The sequence below is a fragment of the Schistocerca gregaria genome, chromosome X, assembly GCF_023897955.1.
Source record: "Schistocerca gregaria isolate iqSchGreg1 chromosome X, iqSchGreg1.2, whole genome shotgun sequence".
Taxonomy (NCBI): domain Eukaryota; kingdom Metazoa; phylum Arthropoda; class Insecta; order Orthoptera; family Acrididae; genus Schistocerca; species Schistocerca gregaria.
Window position 1 is genome coordinate 800,650,385 of NC_064931.1, and position 17,071 is coordinate 800,667,455.

At 41.7% G+C, this 17,071-nt stretch overlaps 1 protein-coding gene across 15 annotated transcripts in view; it reads right to left on the bottom strand.

The window, feature by feature from the left end:
* Positions 1-17,071, bottom strand: part of LOC126298507 (forkhead box protein P1) — a 692,749-nt gene that overhangs the window by 178,651 nt on the left and 497,027 nt on the right. For all 15 annotated transcript variants that reach the window (XR_007552614.1, XM_049989851.1, XM_049989850.1 and 12 more), the window contains exon 5: positions 1,133-1,192. Coding sequence is in view for 14 of the 15 variants with exons in the window: in XM_049989851.1 (XP_049845808.1) it covers positions 1,133-1,192 (60 nt within the window). In the remaining variant the exon portion in view is untranslated. The remainder of the gene's footprint in view (positions 1-1,132; positions 1,193-17,071) is intronic.

Consider the following 17,071-nt stretch of genomic DNA (forward strand, 5'->3'; position numbering starts at 1 on the left):
TTTCAAGCCATCCTGAAAATTTGTTTTGAACAACTGATCAAGAGCAAGCCATCTGCCACGATGCCAATGCAACCTTCAATATCACTTTCAAGCCATCCTGAAAATTTGTTTTGAACATGTGTGATTTGCTGTCTTTCTTGTGTCAACCTGAACTGTGTTGTCTATCTGCTCTCACCACGTAGACCTCACTATACTCAGTTACACTCAGTTGCTGCTGGAGTACTGATTAGTGTTTGTGTTTTACTGCATCTTTTAATACCTATTGATAAGCTAAACATTGTACTACATTAATTTATAAATGATCTATCAGCTGGACATATAAATTTCCAGTTCAAATAACAGTTTTCTTGAAATGAGAAACAAAATGACATTTTCTTTTGAAGCTTGGTGTTGCATGAAAAATTTGATGAGTATTATTCATTTGGGGTGACTCCATTTACATTGTGCATAACTTAAATTCAATCTGTCTACCGAATAACCGGAGAAAATGTACATAATGACTCTTTATCAGTCAAAAAATCATTCAAAAGAATGTGGATTGCTTGACAAAATATCCTAACAGCAAGGTCTATTGTTGCACTAAATTTCTGAGATAAATACTGCTTGTTAGGAAACAGAGAACTTTCAAATTGCTTTTTGAATTGTAGTTGATACTAAACAAATAATGCCCCACAAATAATTTCATTTAATTGTTTTTATGTATCAGGCTGACAAATAAGGTTGTTCATTGGGAAATTGAATTCATTAAGGTAACCAACATCAACAAATGTTATGTTTCCTGATGCTCAGATGTTTCTTGTATTTTGTTCGTCCATTTTTGCCTGTCACAGACAGCTTACATTGTAGTGGCATCAAGAAGTCAACTGTTACTGGTAAGGGGAAAACAATGTGTATTGACCCACATGAACTGAATGTCACATTACAACTGAAACGCATGCATATTGACTAGAGGAAGTGAATAAAATCAGACTAAGTACACTGCCAAAAAAATAAGTGGAACTTTAAGCACACAGATTAACAATAACATGGTAAACTCATGATATTTACAGTTTTGGAGGCGTCTCTATCATTCATAAATGCTAGATTTATTTTAAATTCTTTACTAATGAAAGTAAATATGTTTACTACTTACCACAGACTTCAGTGTGAGGTAGTTGAATCGATCACTGCTTGCATGATCACCTGTACTTTCCTAGAAGAAAATAAAGCATTAAACTGGTTCTACATTCCCAATGCAGAAAAAAATTCTGTGCATATAATCTCTTTTGTCACATCATTAGTGGGCATAAAAATAATAACTGAATAACTGTGAGGGAGGGGGGGGGAGGGGGAGAGGGAGAGGGAGAGAGAGAGAGAGAGAGAGAGAGAGAGAGAGAGAGAGAGAGAGAGAGAATCATTTGAAACCATGGGGTCTCTGTGGAATATACTTGCATAGGGATTAAAGAATAGCCTGTCATATTTAGTGAAACTTATCTTATTCTTTGACTCATTAACATTCTGACATGTTTTGGAAAGTTCTCATTGTTCTAAACAAATTCATCTATTGAGTTCTGTTTCTAATGGCATACAAGAGATATTCTGTTTATAATGCAAAACGAGCTTCAAAAATGAATTATTGCACAGATGGCACGAAAAAAGCACTACCTTCAGCATTTTTCTGATACTCGTGTAGCCTAACTGAAGTACTGCAAATGCTCATAACCCTAAAAGATGTGTCCTTTACCCTCAACCAAAGAAAGTGATGCAGACATCTGCTAGAATTATTTATTTTAAAACACCACAGCTCATTTCCTACTCCATCATCATTTGGTCTTTAATGAGATATGAAACCTTGATTTTCCTGCTTTCTTCACTAACTACATGGTACACATAGGTATAATCTGCAATTTCATATTGACATAGCAAAAGTTAGCAATACTGAGCATTTTGAAGAGCTCATAGATCTTTGAGATAGTGAATGATCTGCAGAGGCTGTTAAACTTTGAAAAGTTGTCAGGAAGTTTAATGTTGGTTCAGTTTTTCTTCGCCCAATGACAAAAAAGTGAAGTGTGCATAAGGGATGGTACACTGTAGATGCAATTTGCACAAATAGATAATGCACCACCAATAGGTATGTAAGTGATTAGAGTTTGAGTGATCTGTGGTAGCCCAAACAGCCACCTGATCACATTTTCCCCAGAATATCACATTATCAGAAGCACTGGGTATTGAACTGGTGTGCAATGTAGCAAATAGTAAGTGAACACTGTGAAAGTCCATGGGAAATACCACATGCTCATTAGAAACAACATCACCAATAGATGACAGAGTTTGAAAGGATCATCATTTTGGCCTCCACGCACCAAGCTGGTGAAATTGTGAAATATCCAAGTGTGTGAAGTGTTCAGATGTGACAGAGGACCCAAGCTGAACTTAATTGGAAGGTAAGGGAAATCACATCCATCATAAAGGTTCTGGTCAATGAAGTACTCACCACACCAAGATAGTATTACTGTATTATATGGCAAGCACATCACAATATCTTGATAGCTGTGCCTGCTTACTGAACACAAGTAATGAACTCACTATAACACACATATAATGCTGCACCATTGGTCTGAGAGTAGCAGAAGTCAGACAGATGAATCACATGTTGTTGAGATATTTTCTTGGCCAGCAAGATCTACCAGTATGCCCCCAATAGAACTTCTGTGGGACCAACTCAGATACCACTTTCATCCCAGTACCAAGACCCTAGATACTGAGATGCTGTTACAAAAGTTGTGGGGCAGTTAAGCTCATGAGATGGTAAGGTGTATGAATCATATACTTCCCAATCACACGAGTGCACGTTTCCACACCCAGTGGGATGTAACATCTTCCACACAAGGGACTAGCCATGTGCTCACAGTGCAAATTGTTCATTTAACTCGTATCTCATCAGCGTGTTATGACCTTAGAGTCCTGTCACCAGCATGTAACAGTTAGTGTGTTTTAGCTGCACACTTGTACTATCACAAGTATACTCAATTTTTAGTTATGGAACTCTTTTCTGGGGAAGAAATACATGAACACAGATTTCAAGCTACAGAAAAGGGCCATAAGAATAATAATCAAAAACAGTAATCAAGCTCATTGTGAAGATCTGTTCAAAACACTGGGGATTTTAACTGCACCATCTTAGTGCATTTACCAGTCAGCTGTATACATCAAAAATAACATTGATAATTACTGTACATACAGTACTGCCCATGACCATGAAATGAAAGATACACTGAACTTACATTTAACAAGAAAGGATAAATGAACAACTCAAAACAGTATTTTATACCAAGGAATAAAACTGAACCATAAATTAGCCAAAGAGATTAAAGAGATTACTGAAACAAACTCATTTGAAAAGGCAGTTAAAAAACATCTGTAAAGCAATACAGTCTATGCATTAAAGGATTACTTAGATGACAAGAGTTGCGGTTTGGTAAAAATGTAAGACATATAAACAATAATAACAAGACATATTATTTCACATAACATTTTCACATTAAGTTTTTCCTTTTTTTCTTCTCTGGAAAAACTTACTCCTAAAGCTATACAATGCATAATACTAACACCTCATCCTTTTTCTGAGCTCAACATCTCACTCGTTACATTGGGATACCAGCTCAGTTTTTCAGGATAGCAGATGCAAAGTTCGGATACAAAAACTGAAAACAGGCATCGTCACTATAGTCCTGAAATCAGCAGATAGTGTGTGTAGTGTTACATGTGGTCTTTGCAGTGACTAAGAGTGAGAAATGAATGAACAGTGTAGTATAAACCTTTCACAGTACTAAATAACTTCGTAAACAGTATTGTACACCAGGGATAAATTGAATGAGGTAGCACTGTTTTAAACAAACTGCCCTTGTATTTGGGAGGTTGGAGGCTCCAGTCTTCGTCCACCCTTCTTAATTTATGTTTTCCATGTTTTTTTCTAAATTACTTCAGGCACATCCTGGGATGTTTTCTATTATAAGACCGTGGTCAACTACCACTCCCTTGTCAAACTAGACCTGCAAGTATGCAAATGCCTGCATATATGAATTACATTGTTTTTATTGTTCTGTCCAGTCACAGTAATGTGACCACCGGTCAAAAGCCTGAATGACCACCTTTTGCAGCATGGACCACTGTAGCACATGCAGGAAGGGAGTCAATGACGTTCTGGAAGATACCGATAAGGACATGGAGCCGTGCCGACTCCAGTGCCGTGCGCGCTCGGGTGAGGATCCGTGGCACGGACAGCCCGATCAAGATGATACCACAGATTCTCCATCGGGTTTAAATCTGGGGAGTTCAGTGGCTGGGTAAGTACGGTGAACTCGTCACGGTGCTCTTTGAACCAGATACCTACATGTGAGCTGTGTGACACACTGCACTATAGTGCCAAGGGAAAAACAAACTGAAGTAAGGGGTGGACGCGGTCCCCGAGGACAGAGGAATACTTGTGTCGATCCACTGTGTCTTCTAGAATGACGAGTACACCCAGGGTATGCCACAAAAACATTTCCCTTTTCAAAACGCTCCCTCCTCTGCTCTGGATCCTTCTGACGATTGTTGCAGCACTGTAAATACCAACAGCCTTTTGTCCGATGGAGCATAAAATGTGATTCATCTGAAAAAGCCACCTGTTGCCACTAAGTGGATGTTCAGTTGCGGGCCAGCCGTGGTGGCCAAGCAGTTCTAGGCGCTTCAGTCCGGAACCGAGTGACTGCTATGGTCGCAGGTTCGAATCCTGCCTCGGGCACGGATGTGTGTGTTGTCCTTAGGTTAGTTAGGTTTAAGTAGTTCTAAGTTCTATGGGACTGATGACCTCAGGTGTTAAGTCCCATAGTGCTCAGAGCCATTTGAACCATTTTTTGTTCAGGTGTGGTACTGGCATATAGATTCCAGCTGTCGTCACTGCTGAACAGAAGTCAGCACGGGTGCACGAACCAGGAGCCTGCAGCAACATTCGGTGAAAATTCATTGAGTAGACACTATCGCTAGCCCTCGGTTCGTCTAGACAGCCAGTTGCTGAACAGTTGCACATCTATTTTCCTGTATACGTATCCACAGTCGTTGTTCACCTCTGTCATTTACGGCCCGTGGTGCGCCACTGTTGTCTCGGTGCCAGTTTTATATAGCGCCATTTTGCCTTGCACGGTATATTTAAACCACCGCGGCACGGGAACAGTTTACATACTAAGCCGTTTCGGAAATGCTTTCATACTTGGTCCGAAAGTCAATGATCACGCTCTTTTGGACTTCAGAGAAATCACTCTGATTGTGCATTACGACAACGACTGCACTGTTTACCGCATCCCCTCGACACGCTTTGTGTACCCTCCACTGCCAGTGCTTCAATCTGCCGTCTATGTGTCGTTATTGCACACTGACGTCGAACAGAGGCGGTGACTGGATCGTGTAAAACCACATAACCTCTCAAAAGGTGAAGTTTCATTTCAAATTTCTCATTCCTGTCGAGGTGTATTCTATGTAGTAATAGTTGTTGATGTAACACTATTATGTTCAGTGTTTTAAAACAATCATTCAAGTGTTTTATTTACAAGGAAAGTCAGTTTTGTTTGCAGTAGCAGTCTACTGTCCAAAATACAGTATGTTATCCAAAAGACATAATCCTTTTTCAGTTGACACACTGAAATACAGAATAGAAAAGCGATGTTCTAGATACTTAGTTTTCTTAAGTAGAGGTGAAGGATTTGAAGACTATGATGAAAAAGAGTTGTTGGTTGATTGATACACTAACTATCAAAGCTTAAGCACCTGGAGAGATATGAGAAACTGAAATGACATGTCATGCACTGAGATGGTACCGATTTGTTGTTTTATTCCAGTGATTACAAAATCAAGTTAAATGAACAACGAAATTGGAGGATCGACTACATTTCTCAACCTCTGGCAATAGATTGTTGCACTCCTTAGCTATTAATTCATACTTTGCTACTGTTGGGAATGATGTTACACACCATTGATTCCCTTCTGAAGCAAGTTGGCTGAAAAATGTGGTAAATGGGCCTCGATATCCCACAACAAGTCACTGGGATGCAGCTGACGCCCGAACTGATCTGACATAGGTTCGGGGATCTTTCTAACAGTGTACCCCAACCTCACGTAGAAAGTTCACAGAGACACGTGATATTTGTGACGAGCGTTGTCGCTTTGAAAGATGCTACCAAACTACTGTCTCATGAGAACCAACATACGTGAACACTGGATGTCTGTGAAGTACTGCTCTGCCGTCAAAATTCCCTGAATCATTACCAGTGGGGACCAGGGGTCATACACTATGTCTCCCCACACACGACACTAGGGGTAATCCCAGTGTGCCTTTCATTGGCATAATGTGGGCTTTCCCTTGGCACCATCATACTTGCAGACGATGGTCATTTAAGTTAGTGCAGAGGCGATATTCATCGCCGAAAATGATGGGAACTCACTGGCAAGTAGTCCATGCTTCCTGCATACGGCACCATTCCACAGGCAATCGTCTGTGTTGTGGTGTTAATAGAAGTCATTGCATCGGATGGTGGCTGAGTATAATGGCTTCTGCTAGTTTCCGAGCAATAATGCAGGATGTGTCGTAGAGAGCCCATTGATTAGGCTCGGGTGGCAGATGCACACGTGAAGGTGTTACAGTGAGCTAGATGCCAACAGAGATCATCTCTTCGTGTGGTCAGACTTGGTCGGCCAGAACCTCGACAATGCGTACAAAACCATTTTCGCATGTTCTGTTCCCATTTATTCCAACATCGAGCCACTGCCTCGTCCGACCGCTCACCTCAGTATTCATTATTTTACCAGCTGGCGACATGCTGACCCACAATATTGCTCTTTACACGAGTACGCAGATTCTTACTAGCAATTTGCTGTCCTCATGAATCATCTCACGCATGCATTCCCATTACATATCCTCAGTGGCATAGGTAGCGTGGGTGGTACCTGGGACAGATATCAGCGGTGTCACCCCACTAACAACTATTCAAATCAGTAAAAGTGGGTACATTTCAAGTATGAATTTAAATAAGACAAATGAAAGCCTTAGAGTCATTAATCATCAAATTGCCATATGTAATAGTATTCTTTTATTATGCATTGTACATTAGTATATACACTCCTGGAAATGGAAAAAAGAACACATTGACACGGGTGTGTCAGACCCACCATACTTGCTCCGGACACTGCGAGAGGGCTGTACAAGCAATGATCACACGCACGGCACAGCGGACACACCAGGAACCGCGGTGTTGGCCGTCGAATGGCGCTAGCTGCGCAGCATTTGTGCACCGCCGCCGTCAGTGTCAGCCAGTTTGCCGTGGCATACGGAGCTCCATCGCAGTCTTTAACACTGGTAGCATGCCGCGACAGCGTGGACGTGAACCGTATGTGCAGTTGACGGACTTTGAGCGAGGGCGTATAGTGGGCATGCGGGAGGCCGGGTGGACGTACCGCCGAATTGCTCGACAAGTGGGGCGTGAGGTCTCCACAGTACATCGATGTTGTCGCCAGTGGTCGGCGGAAGATGCACGTGCCCGTCGACCTGGGACCGGACCGCAGCGACGCACGGATGCACGCCAAGACCGTAGGATCCTACACAGTGCCGTAGGGGACCGCACCGCCACTTCCCAGCAAATTAGGGACATTGTTGCTCCTGGGGTATCGGCGAGGACCATTCGTAACCGTCTCCATGAAGCTGGGCTACGGTCCCGCACACCGTTAGGCCGTCTTCCGCTCACGCCCCAACATCGTGCAGCCCGCCTCCAGTGGTGTCGCGACAGGCGTGAATGGAGGGACGAATGGAGACGTGTCGTCTTCAGCGATGAGAGTCGCTTCTGCCTTGGTGCCAATGATGGTCGTATGCGTGTTTGGCGCCGTGCAGGTGAGCGCCACAATCAGGACTGCATACGACCGAGGCACACAGGGCCAACACCCGGCATCATGGTGTGGGGAGCGATCTCCTACACTGGCCATACACCTCTGGTGATCGTCGAGGGGACACTGAATAGTGCACGGTACATCCAAAGCGTCATCGAACCCGACGTTCTACCATTCCTAGACCGGCAAGGGAACTTGCTGTTCCAACAGGACAATGCACGTCCGCATGTATCCCGTGCCACCCAACGTGCTCTAGAAGGAGTAAGTCAACTACCCTGGCCAGCAAGATCTCCGGATCTGTCACCCATTGAGCATGTTTGGGACTGGATGAAGCGTCGTCTCACGCGGTCCGCACGTCCAGCACGAACGCTGGTCCAACTGAGGCGCCAGGTGGAAATGGTATGGCAAGCCGTTCCGCAGGACTACATCCAGCATCTCTACGATCGTCTCCATGGGATAATAGCAGCCTGCATTGCTGCGAAAGGTGGATATACACTGTACTAGTGCCGACATTGTGCATGCTCTGTTGCCTGTGTCTATGTGCCTGTGGTTCTGTCAGTGTGATCATGTGATGTAACTGACCCCAGGAATGTGTCAATAAAGTTTCCCCTTCCTGGGACAATGAATTCACGGTGTTCTTATTTCAATTTCCAGGAGTGTAGTATTACGCACTATACATTAGTATGTAGTATTATACTCTATACATTAGCTTAAATACTTCAGAAAAACATTACACTAATGCGAGACACAAACACTTAAAATTTCTTTCAAGCTTTAACACCCTCAAACTGATATCACACATTCAAAATTAATATTTTGTGTTGCCTCATGTTCGTTAGTTAACATGGGAAAGTTATTTAGCCTTGTGTTGTTCATTGTTGATAATAAGTAATTTTTAATTACCTTTAATTTACTAGAACTCCTCTCACATTACGCAATTGACACGCAAATCGTCATAAATAATTTTAGAGGAGTATAAGATTTGGAAGAGAGTCTTTAAAATCCCATTCCACGATGGATTTCAAAATTTCAAGACATGTCCAATCAGAAATTGCAACAACTGCCGCTTTTTAATGTCTTCTAACCCTTGGAATCTCGTCGAGGAGTTCTTCTTCTGATCCTTTATCATAAAAACCAGTGCATTTTGAAACAGCTAATTTCAACGCCTCATTGTTTGCCGAAAACGAAGTATTTGGCTTCGCAAGCTCGAAGAATGAGACACCTTGAATGGACTTTGATCTGGTTCGGAGTTGAATGCTGAATCGGTCAAGACAGTCCAACAAATCCTTTTCATGCCCTGGTCTTAGTGTGAGTTCTTTATCGGTGGCCAATTCACTAGCCATTCGTTTTTTACGACTAATTCGTCTTTCTTTTGGAGTGCCGTATTCCTCTGACTTTCTCGCAGCAAGGCGTATTGCCTCTTCTACAATATGACCTCGTTTTTGTTCAGTGTAGAGACGAAGTACGCCTATTTTTGAAAATAATGATCAAGACTCAGGCCTTTACTTTACAATGTAAGCTGAGTACAATTTACTTCTCTCAGCACATCATTCCAAAAGTAAAGATAGCACAGAAATTTGAAATTACATACAGCAGGTATAAGATTTTGTGCAGCACCTCTGATCACATAATATGTCAGTTACAGTGACAACTTCATAAAAATTTTCTGCCAGAGCTTTTACTGCAGTATAGTGAGCACACGTTGTTGAGAGTCTTTTAACAGATGTTTTGCTGTGTTTGATAAGAACATCGCAAAGACTAGTGGAAGCAGAAAAAAATTTAAAAGTGGTCTCTACTGTTCCGAAAAATGTTACACAAGATATATTCTGTGCAAAGGAATGTTGCCCACATAAATTAATTGAATGATCAATACATCCAACAAAACGACTTTATTGTTTTTTGCTTTAATAATGGCTTGCACTCCTCCATATAGGCCTACATAGTCCATAACAGCTGCATTGTCATATACTTGGGATCGACACATCATAAAGTCTAAATTATCATTTTCAAGCTTTTTAAGAATTTAGTCACTTACATCAACAGCTTTTTTTTCTTTTCGAGGAAAAAATCCAAGAAATACTTCTTTTAATTCCACTTTTCCGTTATCAGCTTTCACGAAACGAATCACTTCAGACATCTGATCAATATATGAAAGGTCAGCTGTGCTTTCAAACATAATACCGAAACATCCACACGATTTGATTTTTATTACAATCTTCAATTTTACGTGGTCCGCTAAAACATTTATAAATTCATCCTGTACTTCTGGTGACAAATGTGACACTTTTTGAGATTTACCATATTCCTAGTTCCATGTGTGTTCCTTCAACACTACATCATACTTTGACAGTAGTTTCATTGGTCCTAATAAATTGCCTTTATTTGTAGAGCCTTGTCCTTCATCGTGTCCACGAAATGCTAGGTTTTGTTAGCCATAAACAAAGTTAGAAGCAATAACTTCGATAAAAGACGCTTCCACTTCAGTTTTTCAGTATCCATTAATTGCAAGGCTGCGTCATCTATTGTTTTATGCAATTTCCAAAGTTTTCCAGTTTTCACGACTTTCCAGAAGTTCATTTGTAGGTTCCTGGTGGGCCGCTTTAGGATTCAATTTCCACCACTACTAAAATCCAGTCACAAATGTAGATCTTGCATTAATAGAAGAAACATGAGAGGTTATTAGTTGGAGAGTAAACCATCCAAGACCGCAGTTTTCCACCAGTGAGCATCACCTTATAAAACCATTTCTTTCAAAGATACCGCATGTCATCTTTTGTTTTTAATCCGTGCCTTGATACAGAGCCAAATGGTCCTTATCTGGTTTGGAAATGTTCCTTTCCTTTTTTCATGATCGCAATGCGAACATAATCAGGAACAGGTATGCTCCAATGAGACACTTCTCTCAAGTCCTGCAGAGACTCATTTACATTATTACAGTCTTCGATAGTAATAACATTATCAGTATTATCGCAGCCATTTTCAGTATTTTTTTCTGATTCATCTGCTTCTTGCGTTATCACCATACCTGTATTGTCGCTGGTGCCTTCTGAAGGTGAGCTGATATTATCCGAATCAGTCCTTGCATCAATGTGAATTTTGGCTATCATCAGTTCTTGTAACATATTCTAAGATGGCGCCAGAAATGCTCTGAAGTGTATCAGTTGTAACCTGTTTTGCTTTTCTCTACTGAAATCCACTTTTTCTTTTAGATATATGAACTCCTCGAAGCATATTTATTTTATTAGATCTTTGACACATTTGTCAAAAAAATGTATGCTCTTTTAGTGTAGCCCACCTCATATATACGTTACTTCGTGAAAAAGAAACGTGCTGAAAGGCAGTGACAAAAAGATATCATTTAATATATTTTTTAGTTTCAACAAAAGTATAAACGTTAATTTCATCTGTACATTAATTTTATCATCCCCCTTCCAAAAAAGTACAAATGAAGTTCTACTGTATGTGGTTCGATTGTTCGCATAAACTAGTTTTCCGAACATCTATTTCCAGTAATTAGTTCAGATAATCGACGCTCTACTGTACTTCGTCCAGCATAAAGGTAGCTCCCGTAACAGCTCATTTTCACAGAATGAAATGGGATATTCCTTGCTACACGTGTTTGCAAAGTGAACATTACATACTAAAAGTAATACGGTAATCTTTCAACTAGTTTTGGTTATCATAAGCCACTCATTTTCTAAAGTTACATGACATCATTTATGACATGTTTGTGCTTGGATAGCATAAGTCGCAGACATAAAAGTTAAAAGAAGTGGTACTGTCAGCATGAACGAGCTGACCACACTGGGCGTATTTTTCAGCCTGAGACATACCACGGTTCCTGAAGCGATGGCAGTCGTGAATACATTTTTGATATATTTCGTTACAAATTATTAAACTATCCTATCCATTTCCCTTGGTTTTAGTTTTTTACTATATATATTTTCAGCTCTTTTACAACACACTATCGAAATTACAATGTTTCACATCACGTCAATCAGAGTTCACAACACGAAAGAAACAAGAAGTGGAACAGCCGACAAGAAGCGACGATTTTGGGGGGACCACGATCGAGCAGTAGAGCAACGAAGGTAAAAACAACAGAAAGCGGGTCCAAAACAGTCTGTATAATTCATAGTGAGCTCAAACGCAGAAGCTGAACTTCATACCTTCTATCACAGCTGCCAACATAGTGATCTATTGTTGGATACGAAGACGGTTACTGGAAAGCATTCCAGTAGTGGTGGCCGGCGGTATTTGAAGCTGGGAGTAGCACTGATGTTTCAAGGTTGTATTTTTGAGACGCTTACCAGTGAAAAAATTCCGTATCTCGGCGCCTGGATTGCCGACGTTCTTCATTCACGACCGACAAAAATGTAAAACGCAGTTATGCTGAAGACATTTCCTCCGAATGTTTAAAATGGTTCAAATGGCTCTGAGCACTGTGGGACTCAACTGCTGTGGTCATCAGTCCCCTAGAACTTAGAACTACTTAAACCTAACTAACCTAAGGACATCACACACATCCATGCCCGAGGCAGGATTCGAACCTGCGACCGTAGCAGTCGCACGGTTCCGGACTGCGCGTTTAGAACCGCGAGACCACCGCGGCCGGCTCCGAATGTTTACCCTAAAAACAAGTATGTGAGGGAAGAAAAAGTATTATGATTACTGCGGAAATATCGCTATTGGTCATATCCTGGGTGACGTATCCTGGCGGCCAGGATAGCAAATTAACATTGCGGGAAGGGAGAATGGTGGGAGAAGTGTTCTCCGTAGACTGGTGCTACCTCGCAGAGCATTCGGAACTATGTCTAGTTTACTACAAGACCCAGTGAAGTAACCGCAAAGCTTCCAATGGTGCCACAGGCAGGCCTGTTCCAAGTTAGACTGGCCGTGGTGTCCGCCAGAGACAAGCCCCCTTTAGTTTGTTTGGAGTCCAGCTACATTTCTGAGTCAGTTACATGGTAATTCAGCGTTGGACAACCAAAGGTAACGTATTTCATGGTACGTGTTAGGCTTACTAAACCGAAAATATGAAGTGTAAAATTACTGGGAGTTGTGCAACACTGCGACAACACCACGCACTGCCACTGCATTCCAGTAACTGTGGTACGATGTATTACACATGAACCTTGTGTGTTGCTGCCATATTGTACTACATCTAAACGCGAAAGTCCTTAAATTGCGTTTACATAATTGTTGTAGTTCCTTGAGATATTGATACCATAGCAGACAATCAGGACGAAAACTGAGTTCTCAGTACTGTACGAGACGCTGACCCATTTACAAACCGGCTGATGGTACATTTGTGTATGGAACAGCGCCTGTGTTGGACCATTCCCTATAGGCGCTTAACGTTATAGTCTACACATGTTCAATTATCATCTGTATCCGCGTGGTAGATTAAAGTTGTATTGTTGGGCGAAGAAATTGTTTCATTTTATTGCTACAGATCGTTTCACAAATAGTTATGCTCACCATACTCACAGAAAGAAAGGTGGTTTCATGGTGATTGTCGTTTAAGTCAGGAATAAGATGAACAAGGATTCCATGCAATTGTGTGGTTTATCAGGGAGGTTATATTCCTTTCATCTGTTGGTTGAAAATACAGCAGTTTTGATAGCACCAGAGTCCATCCGGTGTCATTGGAAAGTACGAGCTCGAAAAAAGGGAAAGGAAGCGTTCAGAGTTTAATGAGTATTTCATAAGAACAAAGTATTATTTAAACTAGCAGGACCATGCTGAAAGTAGAAATCATGCGTGCATATAGTTTTTTATACGAGTCTGAGTGATATGAATCATTTCCATAGGGAATGTTGCATCTATCGAAAAACACTTATTTCGTCAGTGTAGCATGTCAGACATGTATCCAAGTTACATGGATGTCAGTGATAACAGCTTATGCACTGCAATATTGTGTTTATGTTTAGTATATACGATCATCGAAATGAAACGCACGAGGAGGCAGAAACTTGGTGCCCGCATTTAAACACATTTCTACAATAGTACCAAAGGTTAAGTCGAACTCTTACATTTGCATCTACTTGTATACTCTGCAAACCACTGCCAAGTGCATGACAAAGGGTACGTCCCACTGTACCATTTAGGGTTTCTTCCCGTTACATTCATGTATGGAACGCGGGAAGAACAGTTGTTTAAATGTCTTTGTGTGCGCTGCAATTAATCTAATCTTGCCCTCACGATCCCTATGCGAACGATAAGTAGGGGGCTGTAATACATTCTTAGAGTCATAATTAAAATGCAGTGTTTGAAATTTTGTAAATAGGCTTTCTCGGGATAGTTTACGTCTATCTTCGAGAGTCCACCGGTTCAATTTATTCAACATCTTTGTGACACTCTCTTACGGGTCAAACAAACCTGTGACCATTCGTGCTGTCCTCAACATACGTTCAATGTGCCCTGTTAGTCCTGTTTCTTACGAACCCCAAAAACTCGAGCAATATTCCAGGATGGGTTACACGAATGATTTGTAAACTCTCTCCCTTGTAGAGCGATTGAATTTTCCCAGCGTTCTAGCAATAAAACAAAGTCTACCACCGGCTTTACCCTCGACTGAGCCTATGTGATCATCCCATTTCATATCCCTACAAAGTGCTACACCCAGGTATTTGTAGGCGTTCTCCGATTCCAGCTGTGCCTCACTGGTCAGAAGATACTACGTTTTTTTCGTTTTGTGAAGTGCCCACTTTTACATTTATCTGAACATTAAAAAAAAGTTGACAGTCTTCGCACCACTTTGAAAATTTGTCAGGTTCTGACTGAAAAATTATTCAGCTTCTTTCAGACGGTACTTCACTATAGATAACTGCGTCATTTGCAAAAAGTCTGAACTTACTATTAATATTGTCCGCAAGGCGGTGGTGGTGGTGGTGATTAGTGTTTAACGTCCCGTCGACAACGAGGTCATTAGAGACGGAGCGCAAGCTCGGGTTAGGGAAGGATTGGGAAGGAAATCGGCCGTGCCCTTTCAAAGGAACCATCCCGGCATTTGCCTGAAACGATTTAGGGAAATCACGGAAAACCTAAATAAGGATGGCTGGAGACGGGATTGAACCGTCGTCCTCCCGAATGCGAGTGCAGTGTGCTAGCCACTGCGCCACCTCGCTCGGTTGTCCGCAAGGCTATTAATATACAACATAAACAGCAAGGGCTCCATGACACTTCTTTGCGGTTGGTTCAAAAAATGGTTGAAATGGCTCTGAGCACTATGGGACTTAACATCGATGGTCATCAGTCCCCTAGAACTTAGAACTACTTAAACCTAACTAACCTAAGAACACCACACAACACCCACCCATCACGAGGCAGAGAAAAACCCTGACCCCGCCGGGAATCGAACCCGGGAACCCGGGCGTGGGAAGCGAGAACGCTACCGCACGACCACGAGATGAGGGCACTTCTTTGGGGCACGCCCGAAGTTACTTCTACATCAGAGGATGACTCACCATCCAAGATAACATGCTGCGCCTTCCTTATTAACTGGGGTATCAGCTTAATGTGTGTTACGCACCCTTATTCCAGTACACTGAGGTTTGGGATTTAGGAGGCCATTTCCTTCACCGCTCGAATACTACTGATAAACCTGTCTCACCACCAGCATTGGAACCTGCCACACACAGCGATAGTGACTGTGCGGGTAACTGAAGAAAAAACCAGGCTTAATTTTTTCGATTTTTGTCAGTGTTGTCGCTATAACTGCATCGCAGTCGTCAAAAGGAAATAAATCGCTTTCCCTTACTAATCTTGATTTTTAATTCAATACACGGTGCATTTCGAGCCATGTGGGCTCATCTTCAGGTGCTCGATCAGTTTACATCATTACATGAAATTGACTGACAAGGACAGCTGAGTTAAGTATCCGTGTTAAGAATGAAGACTTTTTTTTTTTTTTTTTCAAAACCAAATGGCTCTGAGCACTATGCGACTCAACTGCTGTGGTCATTAGTCCCCTAGAACTTAGAACTACTTAAACCTAACTGACCTAAGGACATCACACACATCCATGCCCGAGGCAGGATTCGAACCTGCGACCGTAACAGTCGCACGGTTCCGGACTGCGCGCCTAGAACCGCGAGATTTTCAAAACCAAATTACCGTATTTACTTTTCAATACAGTCGCCTTTTGTGATAAATAATTTTTCCAATGTCCTGGTCATATTTTGAACACTTTCAGAATTAGTAATTGCCACGCATGTAAATTCAGCTCTGTCTCGTCGACGACCACATTCGAGCAGATTTGTTGTGAGAGTCATTTCGTTATGCTTAGCAAAAAGAAGAAATCGGAGTGGGTCATGTCAGGCGAACATTTAGGAAGCGACACGAACTGGGGCAGTTTCGCGGCGACAAATCTGCTGGGAAATAGCACTTTCTTCTTCACCAAATGTGGTTGTGTATCCTTCCATTTATTTTCGAACAGGTCCAATATCTCACTGTCAAATTGTCGAGAGATCATTTTTCCGTTTTCTAAGAAAATCTCAACAATCGTCGCCATAAGTTTGTAAGCTATTGGGACTGCCCTCACCTCCTCTGAAATAGTTACTACTGGCAACAACAATTTGTTTAGATTGTTAATCCGGCGTCAGACATTTACAGGTATATCGATGTGAATGAGGGTAGGTTCGGAACACTGCCTGTGACACTGCAAGAATATTGTCGCCTAAAACTATTTTATAGACTTCATCAATTATCTTTACTTTTAGTGTGAGCAAAGAATCAACGAAATCCGAATGCAGTCATTTAGATAATAACAGAATCTGTGCATGCTTCGCAGCTCGAAGTAGACATTACGATTCTACGCTTTTGCTGCCGTAGGGAACAGTGTAAAAGTAGGTTCGCTGAACGTACTGCATGTGGCAGCAGTTGCGATTTTGTGCTCATTTCTTGCTAAAGCCGATTCTTCGGATTCGTTTGGTTTACGAGAGATTTGGAAATAACGGCTCTACGAAGAACGATTAGTTTGTATAGTTCCCATTGCATCGATTTTGTTGACACAGTCAGCTCGGCGTCCTCTCTCGTGTCAGTGGTTTTCTTATAAGAGGTAATAATTCTCTGCGTAACTTACCAGTTTATCTCTTCTTCACCTATCGTAACTGTTACGAGATTAGGAGGCGTGTGAGAAAAGTAACACGACTAATTTTTATATCTTCAAAAGTTT